The 20,469-nt window shown below is 41.1% G+C and overlaps 2 protein-coding genes and 1 long non-coding RNA gene across 10 annotated transcripts in view; 1 reads left to right on the top strand and 2 right to left on the bottom strand.

Annotated features, from left to right (window-relative positions):
• Window positions 1-2,689: 2,689 nt before the first annotated feature.
• LOC118378264 (dual oxidase maturation factor 1-like) lies at window positions 2,690-20,455 on the bottom strand. Of its 2 annotated transcripts, none has more exons than XM_052466700.1 (8): window positions 20,346-20,455; window positions 16,638-16,806; window positions 14,393-14,450; window positions 13,948-14,082; window positions 10,506-10,713; window positions 3,919-4,136; window positions 3,508-3,698; window positions 2,690-3,166 (listed from the first exon to the last, which is right to left on the bottom strand). In XM_052466700.1, exons 2-8 carry the CDS (start codon window positions 16,782-16,784, stop codon window positions 3,107-3,109), a joined length of 1,017 nt encoding a protein of 338 aa, XP_052322660.1. In that variant the 5' UTR covers window positions 16,785-16,806; window positions 20,346-20,455; the 3' UTR covers window positions 2,690-3,106. The 2 variants fall into 2 exon arrangements, with proteins under 2 accessions (XP_052322660.1, XP_052322659.1); XM_052466699.1 differs by lacking the exon at window positions 20,346-20,455 and adding an exon at window positions 19,463-19,607.
• On the bottom strand, window positions 10,722-13,917 carry LOC127908408 (uncharacterized). Of its 6 annotated transcripts, none has more exons than XR_008067107.1 (5): window positions 11,888-13,917; window positions 11,648-11,854; window positions 11,287-11,474; window positions 10,941-11,034; window positions 10,722-10,874 (listed from the first exon to the last, which is right to left on the bottom strand). It is a non-coding gene; the product is annotated as an uncharacterized LOC127908408 (long non-coding RNA). The 6 variants fall into 6 exon arrangements; XR_008067111.1 differs by having other exon boundaries at window positions 11,935-13,917; XR_008067106.1 differs by having other exon boundaries at window positions 11,761-13,917.
• Window positions 19,655-20,469, top strand: part of LOC118378263 (dual oxidase 2-like) — a 54,791-nt gene continuing 53,976 nt past the window's right edge. Inside the window, exons 1-3 of one of the 2 annotated variants that reach the window (XM_052466698.1) lie at window positions 19,655-19,796; window positions 20,070-20,196; window positions 20,354-20,437. In XM_052466698.1, coding sequence (XP_052322658.1) covers window positions 20,139-20,196; window positions 20,354-20,437 — 142 coding nt within the window. In that variant the 5' untranslated portion in view covers window positions 19,655-19,796; window positions 20,070-20,138. Of the gene's footprint in view, window positions 19,797-20,066; window positions 20,197-20,353; window positions 20,438-20,469 lie in introns of both variants that reach the window. The other variant, XM_052466697.1, reaches the window with a different exon arrangement.

Here is a 20,469-nt window from a genome sequence, read left to right as displayed (position 1 = left end):
TTGAGGTCAGGGCTTTGTGATGGCCACTTAAATACCGTGACTTTGTTGTCCTTGGGACATTTTGCCACAACTTTGGAAGTATGCTTGGGGTCACTGTCCATTTTGAAGATTAATTTGCGACCAAGCTTTCACTTCCTGACTGAGGTCTTGAGATGTTGCTTCAATATACCCCCATAATTTTACTACCTCATGATGCCATCTATTTTGTGAAGTGCACCAGTCCCTCCTGCAGCAAAGCACCCCAACAACATGATGCTGCCACCCCTGTGCTTCACGGTTGGGATGGTGTTCTTCAGCTTGAAAGCATTCCCCTTTTTCCTCCAAACAGAAACAACGGTCATTATGGCCAAACAGTTCTATTTTTTTAATCAGACCAGAGGACATTTCTCCAATAAGTACAATCTTTTTCCCCATGTGCTGTTGCAAACCATAGTCTGGCTTTTTTATGGTGGTTTGGGAGCAGTGGCTTCTTCTTTTGCTGAGTGGCCTTTCAGGTTATGTCGATATAGGACTCATTTACTGTGGATATAGATACTTTTGTACCTGTTTCCTCCAGCATCTTCACAAGGTCCTTTGCTGTTGTTCTGGGATTGATTTGCACTTTTCGCACCAAAGTACGTTCACCTCTAGGAGGCAGAACGCGTCTCCTTCCTGAGCGGTATGATGGCTGTGTGGTCCCATGGTGTTTATACTTGCGTACTATTGTTTGTACAGATGAACGTGGTACCTTCAGGCATTTGGAAATTGCTCCCAAGAATGAACCAGACTTGTGGAGGTCTACAATTTATTTTCTGAGGTCTTGGCTGATTTCTTTTGATTTTCACATCATGTCAAGGAAAGAGGCACTGAGTTTGAAGGTAGGCCTTGAAATACATCCACAGTTACACCTCCAATTGACTCAAATTATGTCAATTAGCCTATCAGATGCTTCTAAAGCCATGATGTCATTTTCTGGAATTTTCCAAGCTTTTTAGTCACAGTCAACTTAGTGTATGTAAACTTCTGACCCACTGGAATTGTGATACAGTGAATTATAAGTGAAATAATCTGTCTGTAAACAATTGTTGTAAGAATTACTTGTGTCGTGCACAAAGTAGATGTCCTAACTGACTTGCCAAAACGATAGTTTGTTAACAAGAAATTTGTGGAGTGGTTGAAAAACGAGTTTTAATGACTCCAACCTAAGTGTATGTAAACTAGTTTTAATGACTCCAACCTAAGTGTATGTAAACTAGTTTTAATGACTCCAACCTAAGTGTATGTAAACTAGTTTTAATGACTCCAACCTAAGTGTATGTAAACTAGTTTTAATGACTCCAACCTAAACATTCGACTTCAACTGTACATGTTGAAGCAGTCCTATAATATTACAGTAATGGTATCAAATTACGGGTATATATATAATGGTATATCAAATTACGTAATGGTATATAATATTACGGTAATATAATATTACGTAATGGTATATAATATTACGGTAATGGTATATCAAATTACGGTAATGGTATATAATATTACGTTAATGGTATATAATATTACGGTAATGGTATATCAAATTACGGTAATGGTATATAATATTACGGTAATGGTATATAAAATTACGGTAATGGTATATAATATTACGGTAATGGTATATAATATTACGGTAATGGTATATAATATTACGGTAATGGTATATAGTATTACGGTAATGGTATATAATATTACGGTAATGGTATATCATATTACAGTAATGGTATATAATATTACAGTAATGGTATATAATATTACGGTAATGGTATATAATATTACGGTAATGGTATATAAAATTACGGTAATGGTATATAATATTACGGTAATGGTATATAATATTACAGTAATGGTATATAATATTACGGTAATGGTATATAATATTACGGTAATGGTATATAATATTACGGTAATGGTATATAATATTACGGTAATGGTATATAATATTACGGTAATGATGAAGGCCAGAGATATTACTGAAAACGTGGGTTCTTCTTACACATATATTTAGGTGACTGATTACCTTAAACATCAGGCCTTAAACATCAGGCCGTCCCAAACCGAACCCTATTCCTTTTACAGTGCACTACTTTTTCACCAGGGGCCAACAGTGCTCTGTTCAAAAGGAGTGGACTTTAAAGAGAATAGGGTGCCATTTGTGAGGCAGACCAGGTACAACGAGAATGTATTTACTTGTATATTACTGTACGAATGTATTGTGAGATGCTGAGAATACACTGTGATCGACGAAACTGGTGACAAGACTAATTATTGCTTTCCAAATGTGTTTTAAATAAAAAATTACATTTAGTACATGCAATGCTAAATGACTTAAATGTAAATGTAAATGCAATGATGAAAATGAAAGTAAAATATGTTTAAAAAAATAAAAAAAAATAAAAAAATGTAAAGTCACTTATTGTACTCCAAAATGTCGCACCTGTTCCCTAGTGCACTATGAGCCATAGGTGTTCTGGTTAAAAGTAGTGCACTATGTAGGGAATAGGGTGCCATTTGGTTATTACACAAGAAGCACATCGTCAATTATTTGAATACCTGACTCAATTATCTCCAGTAAAAAAAAAGGTGTGTGAATCTCGCAATTTTTTAAAATACATTTTCGTACACTATTTGTACATGACATTTAATACAACTGATCTAATAATAACCAATTATGACATTGACAGAGTAGAACACATTTTATACACATTATTTACAGTACAGTACAGTACAGTACAAGAGGCCTTTGTAAAGGAGGTCACTGTGCTAGTCTAGCAGTACCACTTCCTCCCTCGTCGCCTCACAGCCAGACTGGAACCCAGGACATCCGGTTGTTGGGGACTCGACAGAGGCTAATGTCTCGCACGTGACTGCCCTCCTTGACAACGTTTTAACCAACTACGCTGTCGAAAGGCGAGGGATTCGATCGTGTGGTAGAGACCTTTCAAGCTGGGGAGTGAGGTTATGAATCTGACTCGAATCTGACTTAGAGGAGTTGCCACCATCGGTTGTGTCCGGTTTTCAGGGATATACTTTTTTGCTGAAAACCAGATGTGGGAACTCCACTCAGGCGTGTTTTGACACCTGTTACGTTAGGTTACATTGCGATTGACAGCTCCTGGAGTGATGGTTGGTGGCTGTCTTTCTGAATTTCATCCTGGAACACATAAGAAGAAGAAAATAACATTATTTATAGTTAAATCAAGAAAATGAACCTATTACTACAGATGTAGGATCTTAATTTGATGACCCTGTTGTGTATTTGAGGTTTAAATAGGCTTCTAAAAGTTTGTAATTTCCACTTAAAAATTTCAAGACTTGATTTTGGCTAGGAAAATGTCCATTAATTATAATCCTGCAGAATTATTTTCCTGCTGGCTCAAATAAAGATCCTACATCAGTAGAGCTACAGAAGTGATGGTGACTGTTAGAGGGCAACTAAATGAAGCCCTGGACCAGAGCTAGACTTGCATCTACTTATTAAACTGGCAGACTTACCGTAGGAAGTACTAAGGTTGTCAAAGGTGTGGTGGTTACGCTTGCCAGGAAGTTGGAGTTCAGGTATCCCTCTCCAAAATAAACATCATCTTCGTCGTTGTCCACCCCGACGCTGAAGACCTCTCGTATCTTCTCAGGGATCAGACAGTCCAGCAGAACCACCAGGATTCCGATGACCAGACACAGGACACCTGGAAAACAAGATGGATGCCTTTTTAACAAAATGTCATTTAATGTTGTCATTAGTGTGGATAACTTGGCTCTTTCTCAATTAATCTTTCCTTGTTTCCTAGAGCCCTTTCTCCTAATCTCCTAAACTCTTGAGATGGAGGCTAGGCGAGAGGACACAAAGGAATTGAGGAAAGTTTAAATTGAGGAAAGAGCCTTCAGCTCTGGTAAACCTTTCCTTACCTGTGGCCAGTGCCAGCCAGAAAGAACTGCTGTACTCTGTCTGGAAGGCTCCAGAGGTGCCTATGGTGAACAGACAGGTAGGCAGGTTCATGATGGTGGAGAAGGAGGCCATGGAGAAGAAGATGAAGGCGGCGGTGGCCACCATCATGTAGCCGGCGTACAGGATGACAGGCATTGAGAACAGGACGTTGGCTACCATCCAGCAGCAGAACGCTGTCCTGGGAAACGACACTTGTTTTACATTTGACAGTGTATTTACAGGCAGAGGGTTTTCAATGGTTCTAGATGACGCTTCAGTAACCCCTACGTCTTACCCTACTCTCACCCCCTTACCCTACCCTCACCCCCTTACCCTACCCTCACCCCCTTACCCTACCCTCACCCCGTTACCCTACCCTCACTCCCTTACCCTACCCTCACCCCAAAACATTAACCCTGGACACCTACCCTTACCCCCCAACCCCTCAAAACATGAACCCTGACACCTTAAACACCCCCTCACCCCCTCAAAACATTAACCCTGGACACCTAACTTAAACCTTACCCTACCCTCAACCCCTCAAAACATGAACCCTGAACACCAAACTTAAACCTTACCCTACCCTCACCCCCTCAAAATGTTTACCCTGAACACTTAAACATCATAACTTTGATCTCCATCCCTATGATTCCCATAATGGCGCCAGAGGGGATGGCTGCCTTTTTACGGGCTCCTAAACAATTGTGCAATTTTTTTTTTCTCGCATTGTTTGTAACTTCTTTTGTACATAATGTTTCTGCCACCGTCTCTTATGAGCTTCTGGATATCAAAACAGCGATTACTCACCTCGAACTGAACAAAGATTTCTTTCTTTAATGAGTCTGACGCAAAGGATATACTGTTTCTCCCAGACCAGGCCCAAATCCCCATCATTCATGTGACGAAGATACAGGGGGGCGCAGATCTGGGTATGTTGTGAGAATTCGTTGGCGAGTGGGTAATCTGCCTCTATCATTCATTCTATTTGACCAACTTGCAATCACTGGAGAATAAACTGGATGAGCTCCGTTCGAGATCGTGTCTGAACGACGACATGGATAATATACAGATGGCTGGGTTTTCCGTGCATCGGCAAGGACAGAACAGCTACATCTGGTAAGACGAGGGGTGGTGGTGGGTGTGTATTTGTCAATAACAGCTGGTGTGGGATGTCTAATATTAAAGAATTCTTGAGGTATTGCTTGCCTGAGGTAGAGTACCACTGTCTACCAAGAGAGTTTTCATCTATATTTTTCGCTGCCGTCTATTTACCGCCGATGATGGCACAAAGACCGAGAACTCAACGAGCTGTATCACTACCCTCTGGAGAGCCTTACGGTTGACGGCGGAGCAGTTGCCGTACCAGCCGGTGATACAGCCCGCCAGGATGCTCTATTGTGCATCTGTAGAAGTTTGTGAGTGCTTTTGGTGACAAGCTGAATTTCTTCAGCCTCCTGAGGTTGAAGAGGCGCTGCTGCGCCTTCTTCACGAAGTGTGAGTGGACCAATTCAGTTTGTCAACGAGCTGTATAAGGCAATAATCAAACAAGAAAATGCTCATCTAGAAGCAGAGCTCCTAGTGGCCGGGGACTTTAATGTAGACATACTTAAATCCATTTGACCTCATTTCTACCAGCATGTCACATCTGCAACCAGAGGGAAAAAAACTCTAGACAACCTTTACTTCCACATACAGAGACCATACAAAGCTCTCGCTCAACCTGCTTTTTGCAAATCTGACCATAATTATATCCTCCTGACTCCTGGTTACAAGCAAAAACTAAAGCAGGAAGTACCAGTGACTTGCTCAATATGGAAATGGTCAAATTTTTATTTTATTTTATTTTTATTTCACTTTATTTAACAAGATTGAGAACAAGTTTTGCTGGCATACACTGGAATATGTTCAGGGATTCATCCAATGGCAGTGAGGAGTAAACCACCAAGTCAATAACACAGTAGAAAAAAATGGGCAGTCTATATACAATGTGCAAAAGGCATGAGGATGTCATCCACTGGTGATAAATGACCATGTACGGTAGATATCCCAACCAGAAGCCATGGATAACAGGTAACATCCGCAAAAAGGCTATATCTCTCGCTTTCAAAGAGCGGGACACTAATCTGATGCTTATAAGAACTCCTGCTATTCCCTCAGACTATCCATCCAACAGGTAAAGCGTCAATACAGGACTAAGATTGAATAAAAGTCTACTACACGGCTTTGACACTCCATTGGATGCAGAGTACTGGAACGAACCATTACGGACTTTACAAAGGGAAACCAGTGAGATACACCTGCTCAGTGACGTGCCTACCAGATGGGCTAAATGCCTTTCATGCTGAGATAAGGCAAGCTTTACACTAGCATGGACTTTGAGAGATCCAGCTGTTTGGCGAAGACTGATGAGGGCCAGCCGCTAGAGCATACAAGTAGCTGATGTGGTAAAGACCTTTAAACAAGTGGCAAAATTCACAGTTTGCTGAGTAGGGTTGGAAGCCAGACAGATTACCAGGATGTGTACTAGAGTATTACAGACTAAGCTGGCGTGAAAGTGTCTTCACTGACATTTTTGACCTTCCCTGACTGGAGTCTGTAATACCTACATGTTTCAAGCAGACACCATAGTCCCTGATGTCCAAGATTCAAGGTTGGAAGGTAACCATGCCTGCAGGCAGACGGTTGAAAAGAATTTGGTTTTAGCAGGAACATTTGGTTTACCGCCCGTAGCACTCACGTCAGTAGCCATGAAGTGCTTTGAAAGGCTGGTCATGTCTCACATCAACACCATCATCCCGGAAACCCTAGACCCACTCCAATTCGCATACCGCCCCAACAGATCCACAGATGATGCAATATCAATCACACTCCACACTGCCCATTCCCACCTGGACAAAAGAAACACCTATGTGAGAATGCTGTTTATTGACTACAGCTCAGCGTTCAACACCATAGTGCCCTCAAAGCTCATTACTAAGCTAAGGACTCTGGGACTAAACACCTCCCTCTTCAACTGGTCCTGGACTTCCTGAGGTGCCTCCCCGGTGGTAACCAGATAAGCAACAACAGGTACATCTGCCAGTGATCCTCAACACGGCCCCTCAGATAGTGCAGGGCAGGATGGATATAGGTCCTCCTTTAATCCCTGTTCACCCATGACTGAAGAGTGGCCAAGCACTTTCCAACACCATCATTAAGTTTGCTGACGACACAACAGTGGTAGGCCTGATCACCGACAATGATGAGCAGGACAACAACCTCTCCCCCAATGTGAGCAAGACAAAGGAGCTGATTGTGGACTACAGGAAAAGGAGGGCCGAACACGTCCCCATTCACGTCGACGGGGCTGTAGTGGAGCGAGTCGAGAGTTTTAAGTTCCTTGGGGTCCACATCACCAACAAACTATCATTGTCCAAACACACCAAGACAGTTGTGAAGAGGGCCCGACAATGCCTTTCCCCCTCAGGAGACTGAAAAAATTTGGCACAGGTCCCCAGATCCTCAAAAATATCCACAGCTGCACCATCGAGAGCATCCTGACAGGTTGCATCACCGCCTGGTATGGCAACTGCTCGGCATCTGACCATAAGGTGCTACAGAGGGTAGTGCGAACGGCCCCAGTACATCACTGGGGCCAAGCTCCCTGCCATCCAGGACCTATATACTAGGCAGTGTCAGAGGAAGACGCAACAAATTGTCAAAGACCAGTCACACAAGCCATAGACTGTTCTCTCTGCTACCACACGGAAAGCAGTACCGGAGCGCCAAGTCTAGGTCCAAAAGGCCACCTAGACATCTGGAAATGCAAATGCACTACGCTAAATGCTAATAGTACTCGTTAAAACTCAAACGTTCATTAAAATACACATGCAGGGTATTGAATTAAAGCTACACTCGTTGTAATCCAGGCAACAAGTCAGATTTTCACCTAAAATGCAAACTCTGAAGCATGAGAAGCTATTATCAAATGATGTCCAGCATGTAACACCCGGGGTCAGAAGACCCAGTGATAGGGTTTCTGGACGTAAACAAAATAATTAGCAAAGTCGGCGCTACACAAAACGCACAAATAAAATATAAAATTGCATACTCTTAGACCATCTTCTTTGTTGGCACTCCTAGATGTCCCATAATCACTATTGGGTCTTTTTTTGGATTGAATCGGTCCATATATAGCCTAGATATCAATCTATGAAGACTGTGTGATCAACAAAAAAATAGCGTCTTATAACGTAACGTCATATTTTAAAATTAAAAAAATGCAGTTTAAAACAAACTTTAGACGATAAACTTTCACAAAACACTTGGGGGCATACTTTTGTAATGCAACTTTAGGTATTAGTAAACGTTAATAAATCAAAACTGATCACGAGGCGATGTGTATTCTATAGCTGTACGTCTGGAAATAATGTCCGGGTAAATCTCAGCCAAAATATCCGGTCGGAGACCTGAAGAAATGGGCTGTCTCGTTTGACCAAGAAACAAAGCCTAGGCAAATGACTGTTGACATCGTGTGGAAGCTGTAGGAATTGCAATCTCGGCTCCAGGTCATTTGCTTTCCCATAGACAATACATGCAAGAGACTGAAAAACAGCTTCTATCTCAAGGCCATCAGACTGTTAAACAGCCACCACTAACATTGAGTGGCTGCTGCCAACACACTGTCATTGACACTGACCCAACTCAAGCCACTTTAATAATGGGAATTTAATAGGAAATTATGTAATATTGTAATATTGACTCTGTATGGTATTGACTCTGTACCGTAATACCCTGTATATAACCTCCACATTGACTCTGTACCGTAATACCCTGTATATAGCCTCCACATTGACTCTGTACCGTAATACCCTGTATATAGCCTCCACATTGACTCTGTACCGTAATACCCTGTATATAGCCTCCACATTGACTCTGTCCGTAATACCTATATAGACTCCACATTGACTCTGTACCCAAGAAAGTGAAGGTAACCTGTATATAGACTCCACATTGACTCTGTAGCCGTAATACCCTGTATATAGTCTCCACATTGACTCTGTACCGTAGTACCCTGTATATAGCCTCCACAGATCCACAGATGATGCAATATCAATCTCCACACTACCTTTACCTGGACCCCTGTATATAGCCTCCACATTGACTCTGTCAGCCGTAACACCATAGTATATAGCCTCCACATTGACCCTCGGACCGTAATAGCCTCTAATAGTCTCCACATTGACTCGGCCCCGTAAGGGTACCCTGTATATAGCCTCCACATTGACTCTGTACCGTAATACCCTGTATATAGCCTCCACATGGACTCTGTACCGTAATACCCTGTATATAGCCTCCACATTGACTCTGTACCGTAATACCCTGTATATAGCCTCCACATTGACTCTGTACCGATAATACCCTGTATATAGCCTCCACATTGACTCTGTACCGTAATACCCTGTATATAGACTCCACATTGACTCTGTACCGTACATCACCAACAAACTATATAGTCCAAACACACATTGACTCTGTAAGAGGGCCGTAATACCTGTTTAGCCTCCACATTGACTCTGGCACAGGTCCCCCTCAAAATATCCCACATTGCACCATCGTACATCCTGACAGGTATCACCCCTGTATATAGCCTCCACATTGACCTGTACCGAGGGTAATACCCTGTATATAGCCTCCACATTGACTCTGTACCGTAATACCCTGTATATAGCCTCCACATTGACTCTGTACCGTAATACCCTGTATATAGCCTCCACATTGACTCTGTACCGTAATACCCTGTATATAGCCTCCACATTGACTCTGTACCGTAATACCCTGTATATAGCCTCCACATTGACTCGGTACCGTAATACCCTGTATAATAGCCTCCACATTGACTTAAAGCTACACTCGTTGTAATCCCAACAAGTCAGATTTTTAAAATGCCTCCACATTGACTCTGTACCGTAATACCCTGTATATAGCCTCCACAAAATAATGACTCGTACCGTAATACCCTGTATATAGCCTAAACATTGACCATCTTCTTTGTTGGCACTCCTGATATAGCCTAATCACATTGACTCTGTTTTCGATTGACCGTAATAAGACTGTATATAGCCTCCACATTGACTCTTATAACGTAACGTATATTTTAAAATCCACATTGACTCGGTACCGTAATACCCTGTATATAGCCTCCACATTGACTCGGTACCGTAATACCCTGTATATAGACTCCACATTGACTCTGTACCGTAATACCCTGTATATAGCCTCCACATTGACTCGGTACCGTAATACCCTGTATATAGCCTCGTTATTGTTATTTTATTGTGTTATTCTTTTTTTGTATTTTTTTTTACTTTAGTTGATTTAGTAAATATTTCCTCAACCAACAATGCAGTTTTAAGAAAATAGAGTTAATAAGGGCTTGTAAATGAACATTTCACTGTGAAATATCCACTACAGGTATTCGGTGCATCCGACAATTCACATTTGATTTAATTTGACTTGATGCTTAACATTAACCTTCATATCTGGTGGTGAAATATCCACTACAGGTGTTTAGATCTAGTCAGCTTACCAGAGAGTGGCCGAGGCGTAGCGCCCAGAGTATCTATACTGGTAGATGAGACCACAGGGGTTGTTGAGGGTAAACTTCTCAGCGATATAGAGGATGGGGTTAGGTAGACCTCTCTCTAGGGCATCCTCGTACTCCTCATCGATGGTGTCTCTCCACTCAAACATCTCGTTGTAGTTGATGGTCTCGTTCAGTTGATTCACAGGATTCCCTGGAAGGATAGAGACCATAGAGGACAATGGGTCGTTTATAATCCATGCACTTATAACACACATGACAAGTTATGTGTCACAATCCCAGACCGAGAGCTACAGCACTGGTAACCTGGTGGGAGGCAACCTGTCTGTCACTGGTAACCTGGTGGGAGGCAACCTGTCTGTCACTGGTAACCTGGTGGGAGGCAACCTGTCTGTCACTGGTAACCTGGTGGGAGGCAACCTGTCTGTCACAACCTGTCTGTCACTGGTAACCTGGTGGGAGGCAACCTGTCTGTCACAACCTGTCTGTCACTGGTAACCTGGTGGGAGGCAACCTGTCTGTCACTGGTAACCTGGTGGGAGGCTACCTGTCTGTCACTGGTAACCTGGTGGGAGGCAACCTGTCTGTCACCGGTAACCTGGTGGGAGGCAACCTGTCTGTCACTGGTAACCTGGTGGGAGGCAACCTGTCTGTCACTGGTAACCTGGCAACCTGTCTGTCACTGGTAACCTGGTGGGAGGCAACCTGTCTGTCACTGGTAACCTGGTGGGAGGCAACCTGTCTGTCACAACCTGTCTGTCACAACCTGTCTGTCACAACCTGTCTGTCACTGGTAACCTGGTGGGAGGCAACCTGTCTGTCACAACCTGTCTGTCACTGGTAACCTGGTGGGAGGCAACCTGTCTGTCACAACCTGTCTGTCACTGGTAACCTGGTGGGAGGCAACCTGTCTGTCACAACCTGTCTGTCACTGGTAACCTGGTGGGAGGCAACCTGTCTGTCACTGGTAACCTGGTGGGAGGCAACCTGTCTGTCACAACCTGTCTGTCACAACCTGTCTGTCACAACCTGTCTTTCACTGGTAACCTGGTGGGAGGCAACCTGTCTGTCACTGGTAACCTGGTGGGAGGCAACCTGTCTGTCACAACCTGTCTGTCACTGGTAACCTGTCTGTCACAACCTGTCTGTCACTGGTAACCTGGTGGGAGGCAACCTGTCTGTCACTGGTAACCTGGTGGGAGGCAACCTGTCTGTCACTGGTAACCTGGTGGGAGGCAACCTGTCTGTCACAACCTGTCTGTCACTGGTAACCTGGTGGGAGGCAACCTGTCTGTCACAACCTGTCTGTCACTGGTAACCTGGTGGGAGGCAACCTGTCTGTCACTGGTAACCTGGTGGGAGGCAACCTGTCTGTCACAACCTGTCTGTCACTGGTAACCTGGTGGGAGGCAACCTGTCTGTCACAACCTGTCTGTCACTGGTAACCTGGTGGGAGGCAACCTGTCTGTCACTGGTAACCTGGTGGGAGGCAACCTGTCTGTCACTGGTAACCTGGTGGGAGGCAACCTGTCTGTCACTGGTAACAAAAACAAAAAACAAAAAAAGCAAGCTCTTCTATCTAGTGTATCTTTTCCTGCATGGGACTCCAAGAGCTCAGGAGTGTTATCTAAGGAGGGGCCAGCGGAGCACAGGGACTTAGGTATTACGCAAGAGACAGAGGCTATCAGTTAAACAAAGGCCATCGTTCATTAGCCAAATATAAGACTAAACCTGCGTTGAATGTATTACCTGAAAGAAATAGGCTAGGACATCTATATATATATATAGGACTATGTATATCAATCTAGAACAGGATGATCTATTTTGGATACAATTTGAATGGAATTGATGGAGAGAGAGAGAGAAAGACCACTCGCTTGTGTACTGATTTAAAGCAACGATATATGAGTGTTTTAAAACTTTGGAATTTAAAACAAAATAATCCTTACAATTTAAAAAAATATATATTAAAAAAATAAGGTGACCCCATGACATCCAGATGGAGATGTGTCACTTTGACAGCGCATTCCCTCTTTTTATATTACTGTAGCATAGCCTATGCTGCAGGAAACGTGGGTCCACCTGTCACAGTAAATACAGTGCCTTATTAGTCATTTAGGTCAACATTGGATCATTCAGAGATCATTGGATCATTCAGAGATCCTCACTGAACTTCTGGAGAGAGTTTGCTGCACTGAAAGTAAAAGGGCTGAATAATTTTGCACGCCCAATTTTTCAGTTTTTGATTTGTTAAAAAAGTTTGAAATATCCAATAAATGTTGTTCCACTTCATGATTGTGTCCCACTTGTTGTTTATTCTTCACAAAAAAATACAGTTTTATATCTTTATGTTTGAAGCCTGAAATGTGGAAAAAGGTCGCAAAGTTCAAGGGGGCCGAATACTTTCTCAAGGCACTGTAATAAAAGTCACCATGATGAGATGATAGGTCCATAGCTGTCGGTTTCCATCCTGAGCGTTGATCATGTAGTGACCAGGCCGAGAAGAGAAGGCCGTATAGAATCCAGATTTAGACATCCACACATATATCATTTTAACAGTTTCCATTTGCACGTCATGTTCATATAAATAATGTATTATAATATTTGATTATAATTGACCGGTTTCTCGCTGGTATTTATCCCGGGAAAAGGGAGTGGTTTTGGCTCCATTCAACACTAGCGTATATATTACGTCTCCTTTGGTTCACTAGTTTTCAAGTGACGGTTCATACCCAAGAAGACTCGAGGCTGTAATCGCTGCCAAAGGTGCTTCAACAAAGTACTGAGTAAAGGGTCTGAATACTTATGTAAATGTGATATTTCTGATTATTTTTCTTTATATATTTGCTAAAATTTCTAAAAAAAAAAATGATTTGTCTTTGTCATTATGGGGTATTGTGTGTAAATTAACGAAGAAAAAAATATTTAAATCCATTTTTTGAGTAAGGGTGTAACAAAATGTGGAAAAAGTCAAGGGGTCTGAATACTTCCTGAATACTTCCTGAATACTTCCTGAATGCACTGTATAAGTACTCTGTATTAGTAGATTTATGGTTATTCCGGTGTCTGCATTTGCGGCACAGCATTTACGGAGGCATTCATACTTGCTGAGCAGAGCAGAGCTGTTGCGAAGGAAGTAGTCAAAGAAGTATGTATTTATACAGGAAGTACCGCCCCCCCCCCCCCTACCAACCAATCATGTTAATGCGGAGCTATATGGAGCTATTCGTAGTCCGCACGGCGATGCGGAGGCCTATAATAAAATAATAATAATATATGCCATTTAGCTGACGCTTTTATCCAAAGCGACTTACAGTCATGTGTGCATACATTCTACGTATGAATTAACGTACGTATAAATTTGTTTTTATTTATTTGAATGTACATTTAGGGTCACTTTAGCTTCCCCCCTAGCCTATTGGCTCACCTCTTAAAGTAATGTTGATGCCGTACAGTCCAACATGCAGGCCCACCTCAGCGTTCACCTCCTCACTGCTGAAGGACTTGTAGGTGGCGTTGGTGGTGGTTCGGGCCTCAGCCCAGTCACTGGTGAAATTCAGTGCTGAGATTGAGATTGAGATTAAGATTAAGATTGAGATTGGGTGTCGTACTAAAAACAACAACAATACTATGAACTACTTTATAGCAGTTGATTATCATTTCTTTTGATGTGAGTTTACTGTGAAATAACTGACACCCTCTCGACCAATCCGAATCGAGTAGCCTAATTCAACAATTCTTTACATTACGTTACATTACAATCCTGTGGTATAAAAAATAAATTATAAATATGTAGAGAGTTCAAAACTCTTGCATAGTGTTGCAAAATATGATGATGTGAAATTGATAGTAATGTCCAGCTCGGTACTTACCTACGATTACCACACCTATGAAGAAACTGATGATGATCCTGAACATCCAGAACAGTCTCTAGAAAAAAGAGGGTTTGAGGACACAAGTCAGGTCACGAAGCATGTACCTACCTTCACTGACTGACAGCTATAATACATGTTTTATTGTTTTACATTTACATTTAAGACATTTAGCAGACGCTCTTATCCAGAGCGACTTACAAATTACAAACACCTTATGACATCCAGTGGAACAGCCACTTTACAATAGTGTATCTAAATCTTTTAAGGGGGGGTGAGAAGGATTACTACATCTAAATCTTTTAGGGGGGGTGAGAAGGATTACTACATCTAAATCTTTTAAGGGGGGTGAGAGGATTACTACATCTAAATCTTTTAAAATCTTAAAGGGGGTGAAGGGGGGTGAGAAGGATTACTACATCTAAATCTTAAAGGGGGGAGAAGGATTACTACATCTAAATCTTAAAGGGGGGTGAGAAGGATTACTACATCTAAATCTTAAAGGGGGGGGGGTGAGAAGGATTACTACATCTAAATCTTAAAGGGGGGTGAGAAGGATTACTACATCTAAATCTTAAAGGGGGGTGAGAAGGATTACTACATCTAAATATTTTATTAATCCTTTTGATGTTAATCGCATTTCAAGGGGAAATAATCAGTTTAAGTCAATATGTATCTACAGTGAGAGAATTATATTATCTAATATATATATATATGCCATTTAATCATAGGCTACAGTAAATCTTAAAGGTATAAGGATTACTACATCTAAATCTTAAAGGGGGGTGAGAACAGAAATGGAAATCTTAAAGGGGGGGTGAAGATCAATCTAAATCTTAAAGAAGATTCCATTTCTTTTGATGTTAATCATTAATATTTTTAATTTTATTATTATTTTCATTTCACCTTTATTTTAACCAGGTAGGCTAGTTGAGAACACCTTTATTTAACCATTTCTGTAGGCTTAATATGAATTTTAACATTTTCTTTATTTAAACCAGGTAGGCTAGTTGAGAACACCTTTATTTAACCAGGTAGGCAAGTTGAGAACACCTTTATTTAAACCAGGTAGGCTAGTTGAGAACACCTTTATTTAACCAGGTAGGCTAGTTGAGAACACCTTTATTTAACCAGGTAGGCTAGTTGAGAACACCTTTATTTAACCAGGTAGGCTAGTTGAGAACACCTTTATTTAACCAGGTAGGCTAGTTGAGAACACCTTTATTTAACCAGGTAGGCTAGTTGAGAACACCTTTATTTAACCAGGTAGGCTAGTTGAGAACACCTTTATTTAACCAGGTAGGCTAGTTGAGAACACCTTTATTTAACCAGGTAGGCTAGTTGAGAACACCTTTATTTAACCAGGTAGGCTAGTTGAGAACACCTTTATTTAACCAGGTAGGCTAGTTGAGAACACCTTTATTTAACCAGGTAGGCTAGTTGAGAACACCTTTATTTAACCAGGTAGGCAAGTTGAGAACACCTTTATTTAACCAGGTAGGCAAGTTGAGAACACCTTTATTTAACCAGGTAGGCTAGTTGAGAACACCTTTATTTAACCAGGTAGGCTAGTTGAGAATACCTTTATTTAACCAGGTAGGCTAGTTGAGAACACCTTTATTTAACCAGGTAGGCAAGTTGAGAACACCTTTATTTAACCAGGTAGGCAAGTTGAGAACACCTTTATTTAACCAGGTAGGCTAGTTGAGAATACCTTTATTTAACCAGGTAGGCTAGTTGAGAATACCTTTATTTAACCAGGTAGGCTAGTTGAGAACACCTTTATTTAACCAGGTAGGCTAGTTGAGAACACCTTTATTTAACCAGGTAGGCTAGTTGAGAACAAGTTCTCATTTACAATTGCGACCTGGCCAAGATAAAGCAAAGCAGTTCGACAGATACAACGACACAGAGTTACACATGGAGTAAAACAAACATACAGTCAATAATACAGTAGAAACAAGTCTATATACGATGTGAGCAAATGAGGTGAGAAGGGAGGTAAAGGCAAAAAAAAGGCCATGGTGGCAAAGTAAATACAATATAGCAAGTAAAACACTGGAATGGTAGATTTGCAGTGGAAGAATGTGCAAAGTAGAAATAAAAATAATGGGGTGCAAAGGAGCAAAATACATAAATAAATAAAATAAAATAAATTCAGTAGGGAAAGAGGTAGTTGTTTGGGCTAAATGATAGGTGGGCTATGTTACGCCATAGGAAGGTTGCACCAGTTGGTTCTACTCACCGACTTGCCTCTGATACCTGGCAGAATAAGAAGGAAGCTGACTGTGAGGACCAGGAAGACCAGGATAATGGTGAGGAGGTGGGTGCTGAAGATAAAGGAGGTTCTTGGTAGGGGGTAGAATGGGTAAATGTCATCGTAGAAGGTCATCTTTCCTCAGGATCTCCGGGGGCTGAGAGCAGACAGCGTTGACCAGAAGAGACCGTGTTAGTGTGTTAAGAGCATCTCACTTACTGGCTAAAGATCCAGAGATAGGCGATACATTGAGCCATCAGTTCATTACTATATAGTAGGGGATAATGTACACTGGGGAATTAGAATGTCACATAATCCCCCCCCCCCAAAAAAAAATTATAATAAAAATAACTTACAGATGCACTCCAGGGGCCAGTTGCACCAGTTGGGGGTAAAATAAAGTTGGTTTTACATGCTAGGTCGGGCATAGATACGTCCTACTTTGGGATCAGAATTTAAACTTGTTGCACCAACCAAAAATAAGACTGGTCGTAGCTAAATCCTGCGTAAACAATATGCGTTCATGAGATTTGATGGTTGCTAGGCGTGGGGATTCGTCATTATAAATCAATCAATGTCAGATTTTTGTTTCCCGGAATCTCCATTTGGACATTTGGTTACAATTAGGCTGGGAAAATGTTAGTCAAACTGAGATGAGTGTTTATGATGATAATCTTTGGTCTAGTTTGCTCGTCTAATGGTGTTATCAGTACATTTTGCTAGCAAGTTAGCATTTCGCTAACATTTTGCTAGCATGTTAGCATTTTGCTAACATTTTGTTAGCATGTTAGCATTTTGCTAACATTTTGCTAGCACGAAAGCCTAGATTAACAGGTGGGTTATTTTGCTCTTCACTCACATAGTAGCCTAGGCTATAGTATCCTGACTAAAAGCCTTGTCTGATAATTAATCAATGTGATTTTCTTTCACATTGATTCTTTCTTTCATTTAGCTGTCGACTCGTGCATAGCCATCTCGAAAAGCCCTCGGAGGTTGTGACATATGAACACGAGACTCACATCCTTCTCAAAAATATATATTGCTATTATTTTCTCTGTATATCGTGAAATAACATTGTCCCAATGTAACATCCTACTCCTACTCCATACGTAGCTCATAGAAGGGAATACGACCAGCTGGTGCAACAAGTACACTTTTAGGTCCTGCATAGAGCACATTTTACATCGGATTTAGAGTTACGACCCACTTAGGACCAACTGGTCCAACAGGCCCCAGGATCTTAAGCACAACAAACAAATTGAATTTGGAACATATCACACAAATATGATGACGTGGTACACAATTTGATGACCTGGTACACAAAAAAAAACATCCTGAAGGGGCCCAGGGCTGAGTCTTTTTACAAAAACGTCTGTAGAGTCCAAATGGTTTGAGCTACAAACTATTAAAAGCTATCTATGAAAAGCTGAGACTCTCATGGACACTCGCAAGCTACATAAGAGTTGTTAGAAGTTAAGGGGTTCTTCTACATAGATCATAGGAAACCCCAGGACATAGTGTCTATAATACTGTAAGGGGTTCTTCTACATAGACTATAGTAAACCCCAGGACATAGTGTCTATAATACTGTGTAAGGGGTTCTTCTATATAGACTATAGGAAACCCCAGGACATAGTGTCTATAATACTGTAAGGGGTTCTTCTACATAGACTATAGTAAATCCCAGGACATAGTGTCTATAATACTGTAAGGGGTTCTTCTACATAGACCATAGTAAATCCCAGGACATAGTGTCTATAATACTGTGTAAGGGGTTCTTCTACATAGACTATAGTAAATCCCAGGACATAGTGTCTATAATACTGTAAGGGGTTCTTCTACATAGACTATAGTAAATCCCAGGACATAGTGTCTATAATACCGTAAGGGGTTCTTCTACATAGACTATAGTAAATCCCAGGTCATAGTGTCTATAATACTGTAAGGGGTTCTTCTACATAGACTATAGTAAATCCCAGGTCATAGTGTCTATAATACTATAAAGGGATTCTTCTACATAGAAGACCATAGTAAGTCCCAGGACATAGTGTCTATAATACTGTAATTAGCTCACAGTGGCCGTCAAACTACAAACAGTTGTCACTGACCAGTTGAATATTCATTTCCCACTGAACAAACCATTTCTGTATTTACAGGATTCATATAAATTATGTTTTTTATCCGGTTTTTGCTTTGGTTGACAATTAAACTCATGACTGCAAACAGTTTATGTCCAATAGTTTTGCTGTCTAGTTGTAGTCCTGGTTGTCCTTTAAAGAAAATGGTAAAACACTTCATTGTGAGGCTCAATATAAAGGCTGGACATTAAGATAAATGAAAGGACGATAAATTAAAAGCTGATTTTCTTCTGTTGTGGTCTCAGGATGTATACTATATATTATATCACTTAAAGAAAGTATTTTATTTCTGAACCAAGACAAGATAATTTTTACTTGAACATACTCTCATTTGGTACGCCAATTTTTTTTTTTTTTTTGGGGATTTCATACAAAGTGCTTTAAGAAACCACTCTGTTGTGACTAAGAGCACATTCAAACTAAACAGAGTACGGGTACAGTAAGTGGATACTCTTGCACTCAAGTTTACCCTCTCTGGCAAACTATCACCGACCAAAGACCCATCTCAAATTAGACCATGCAGGTTTGTAAGCAACAAACACATAACAAAGAAAACACACAAACAAAACAAATCTAACTCCATCTACCTCTGAACCACCACTATGCTATTTTCATGTCATGCATAATAAGTATGCTTGAAATAATATAAAATAAATAAATTAAGATAATGCTCACCTGAAAGTGCAAAAAAAGTAGACCAGCAGGTCAAGACAGGGACAGAAAGATGGGAAAAACGAATGTAGTAACACACAAAGGCGAGAGACTTATTTTATACCGGGCACTTCTTTTGTGTATCTTAAGGCTTGCATTGATTGGTATTTGTTTTTGGAAACAGAGGTGTGTGAACCGGTGACGACCATTCCTACAAGGAAACGCATGTGTCAGTATATTATGAGAACTTAGGTCTTAGACACACTGTTGGCTGTTCTTCCAGAGCACCTTTTCGCTCACCTGGATGTTTCCTAACTCCGGCTCTTCAGTACGCATGACATTTCATTCTCAAAATTGTGTAAGTTTTCCAGTTTAACAAAAAAAATGTAATTAACATTTAATGTCTAAAATCTTTCTTTAGTGTTGTTTCTTCCATACAATGTACAACTTACTCTATACGTGTCAGACACAATTTAATTATAGTAGTAATTAAAGCACTGCTAATCACATAGCTTTTACGCATTACGAAACGTATTTGGCTACGTCGCAATTATGCACATCCCCTATATCGCATTTATTGAAACAATTTCCCCCGATGGGTTCTCCTACCTTGCACTTTCCACACCAGTAGGCTGCACCTCGACAACTCTTGACCGTCTTGGAGTGGGTCTCTATGTGCTGAGGTGAATCTCTCGCATCAATGGATTTGCGTAAACAGATGTGGACAGTGCTAGCAGTGCTTTCTCTTATCGTTCAACGTAAGTAGCCTGGTAACCAGTTACTTATTTCGGGTTATTTATGTACTACTAGTAAAACCCACGGAATCTGCATAAGCTTTGATAACTATTATAGAAGTCCGGCATTTTGAGTATCACTCTGAAAGGACCGTGAAATTCTAAACATTTACCTGTGCAGATTGTCAGGCCAAAGTTCCCTGGGAAGTCCAACGATATGACGGCTGGTATAACAACTTAGCTTATCACAGTCGAGGTGCTGTTGGTAAGTTTATCAGAAAATCTTAACCACTAACT

The sequence above is a fragment of the Oncorhynchus keta genome, chromosome 17 (assembly GCF_023373465.1).
Source record: "Oncorhynchus keta strain PuntledgeMale-10-30-2019 chromosome 17, Oket_V2, whole genome shotgun sequence".
In the NCBI taxonomy this organism is placed as follows: Eukaryota; Metazoa; Chordata; class Actinopteri; order Salmoniformes; family Salmonidae; genus Oncorhynchus; species Oncorhynchus keta.
The sequence above is the reverse complement of the archived record's forward strand: the minus strand, read 5'-3'. Positions and strand labels throughout refer to the sequence as shown.

Excerpts from the sequence above, each read along its gene's own strand:
- LOC118378264 (XM_052466700.1), bottom strand. The coding sequence starts at position 16,784 with ATGACCTTCTACGATGACATTTACCCATTCTACCCCCTACCAAGAACC. Across the intron at positions 3,699-3,918 it reads CTGGCTGGCACTGGCCACAG|GTGTCCTGTGTCTGGTCATC; the intron begins GTAAGGAAAGGT and ends CTTGTTTTCCAG. Across the intron at positions 3,167-3,507 it reads CAACCTTAGTACTTCCTACG|GATGAAATTCAGAAAGACAG; the intron begins GTAAGTCTGCCA and ends TATGTGTTCCAG.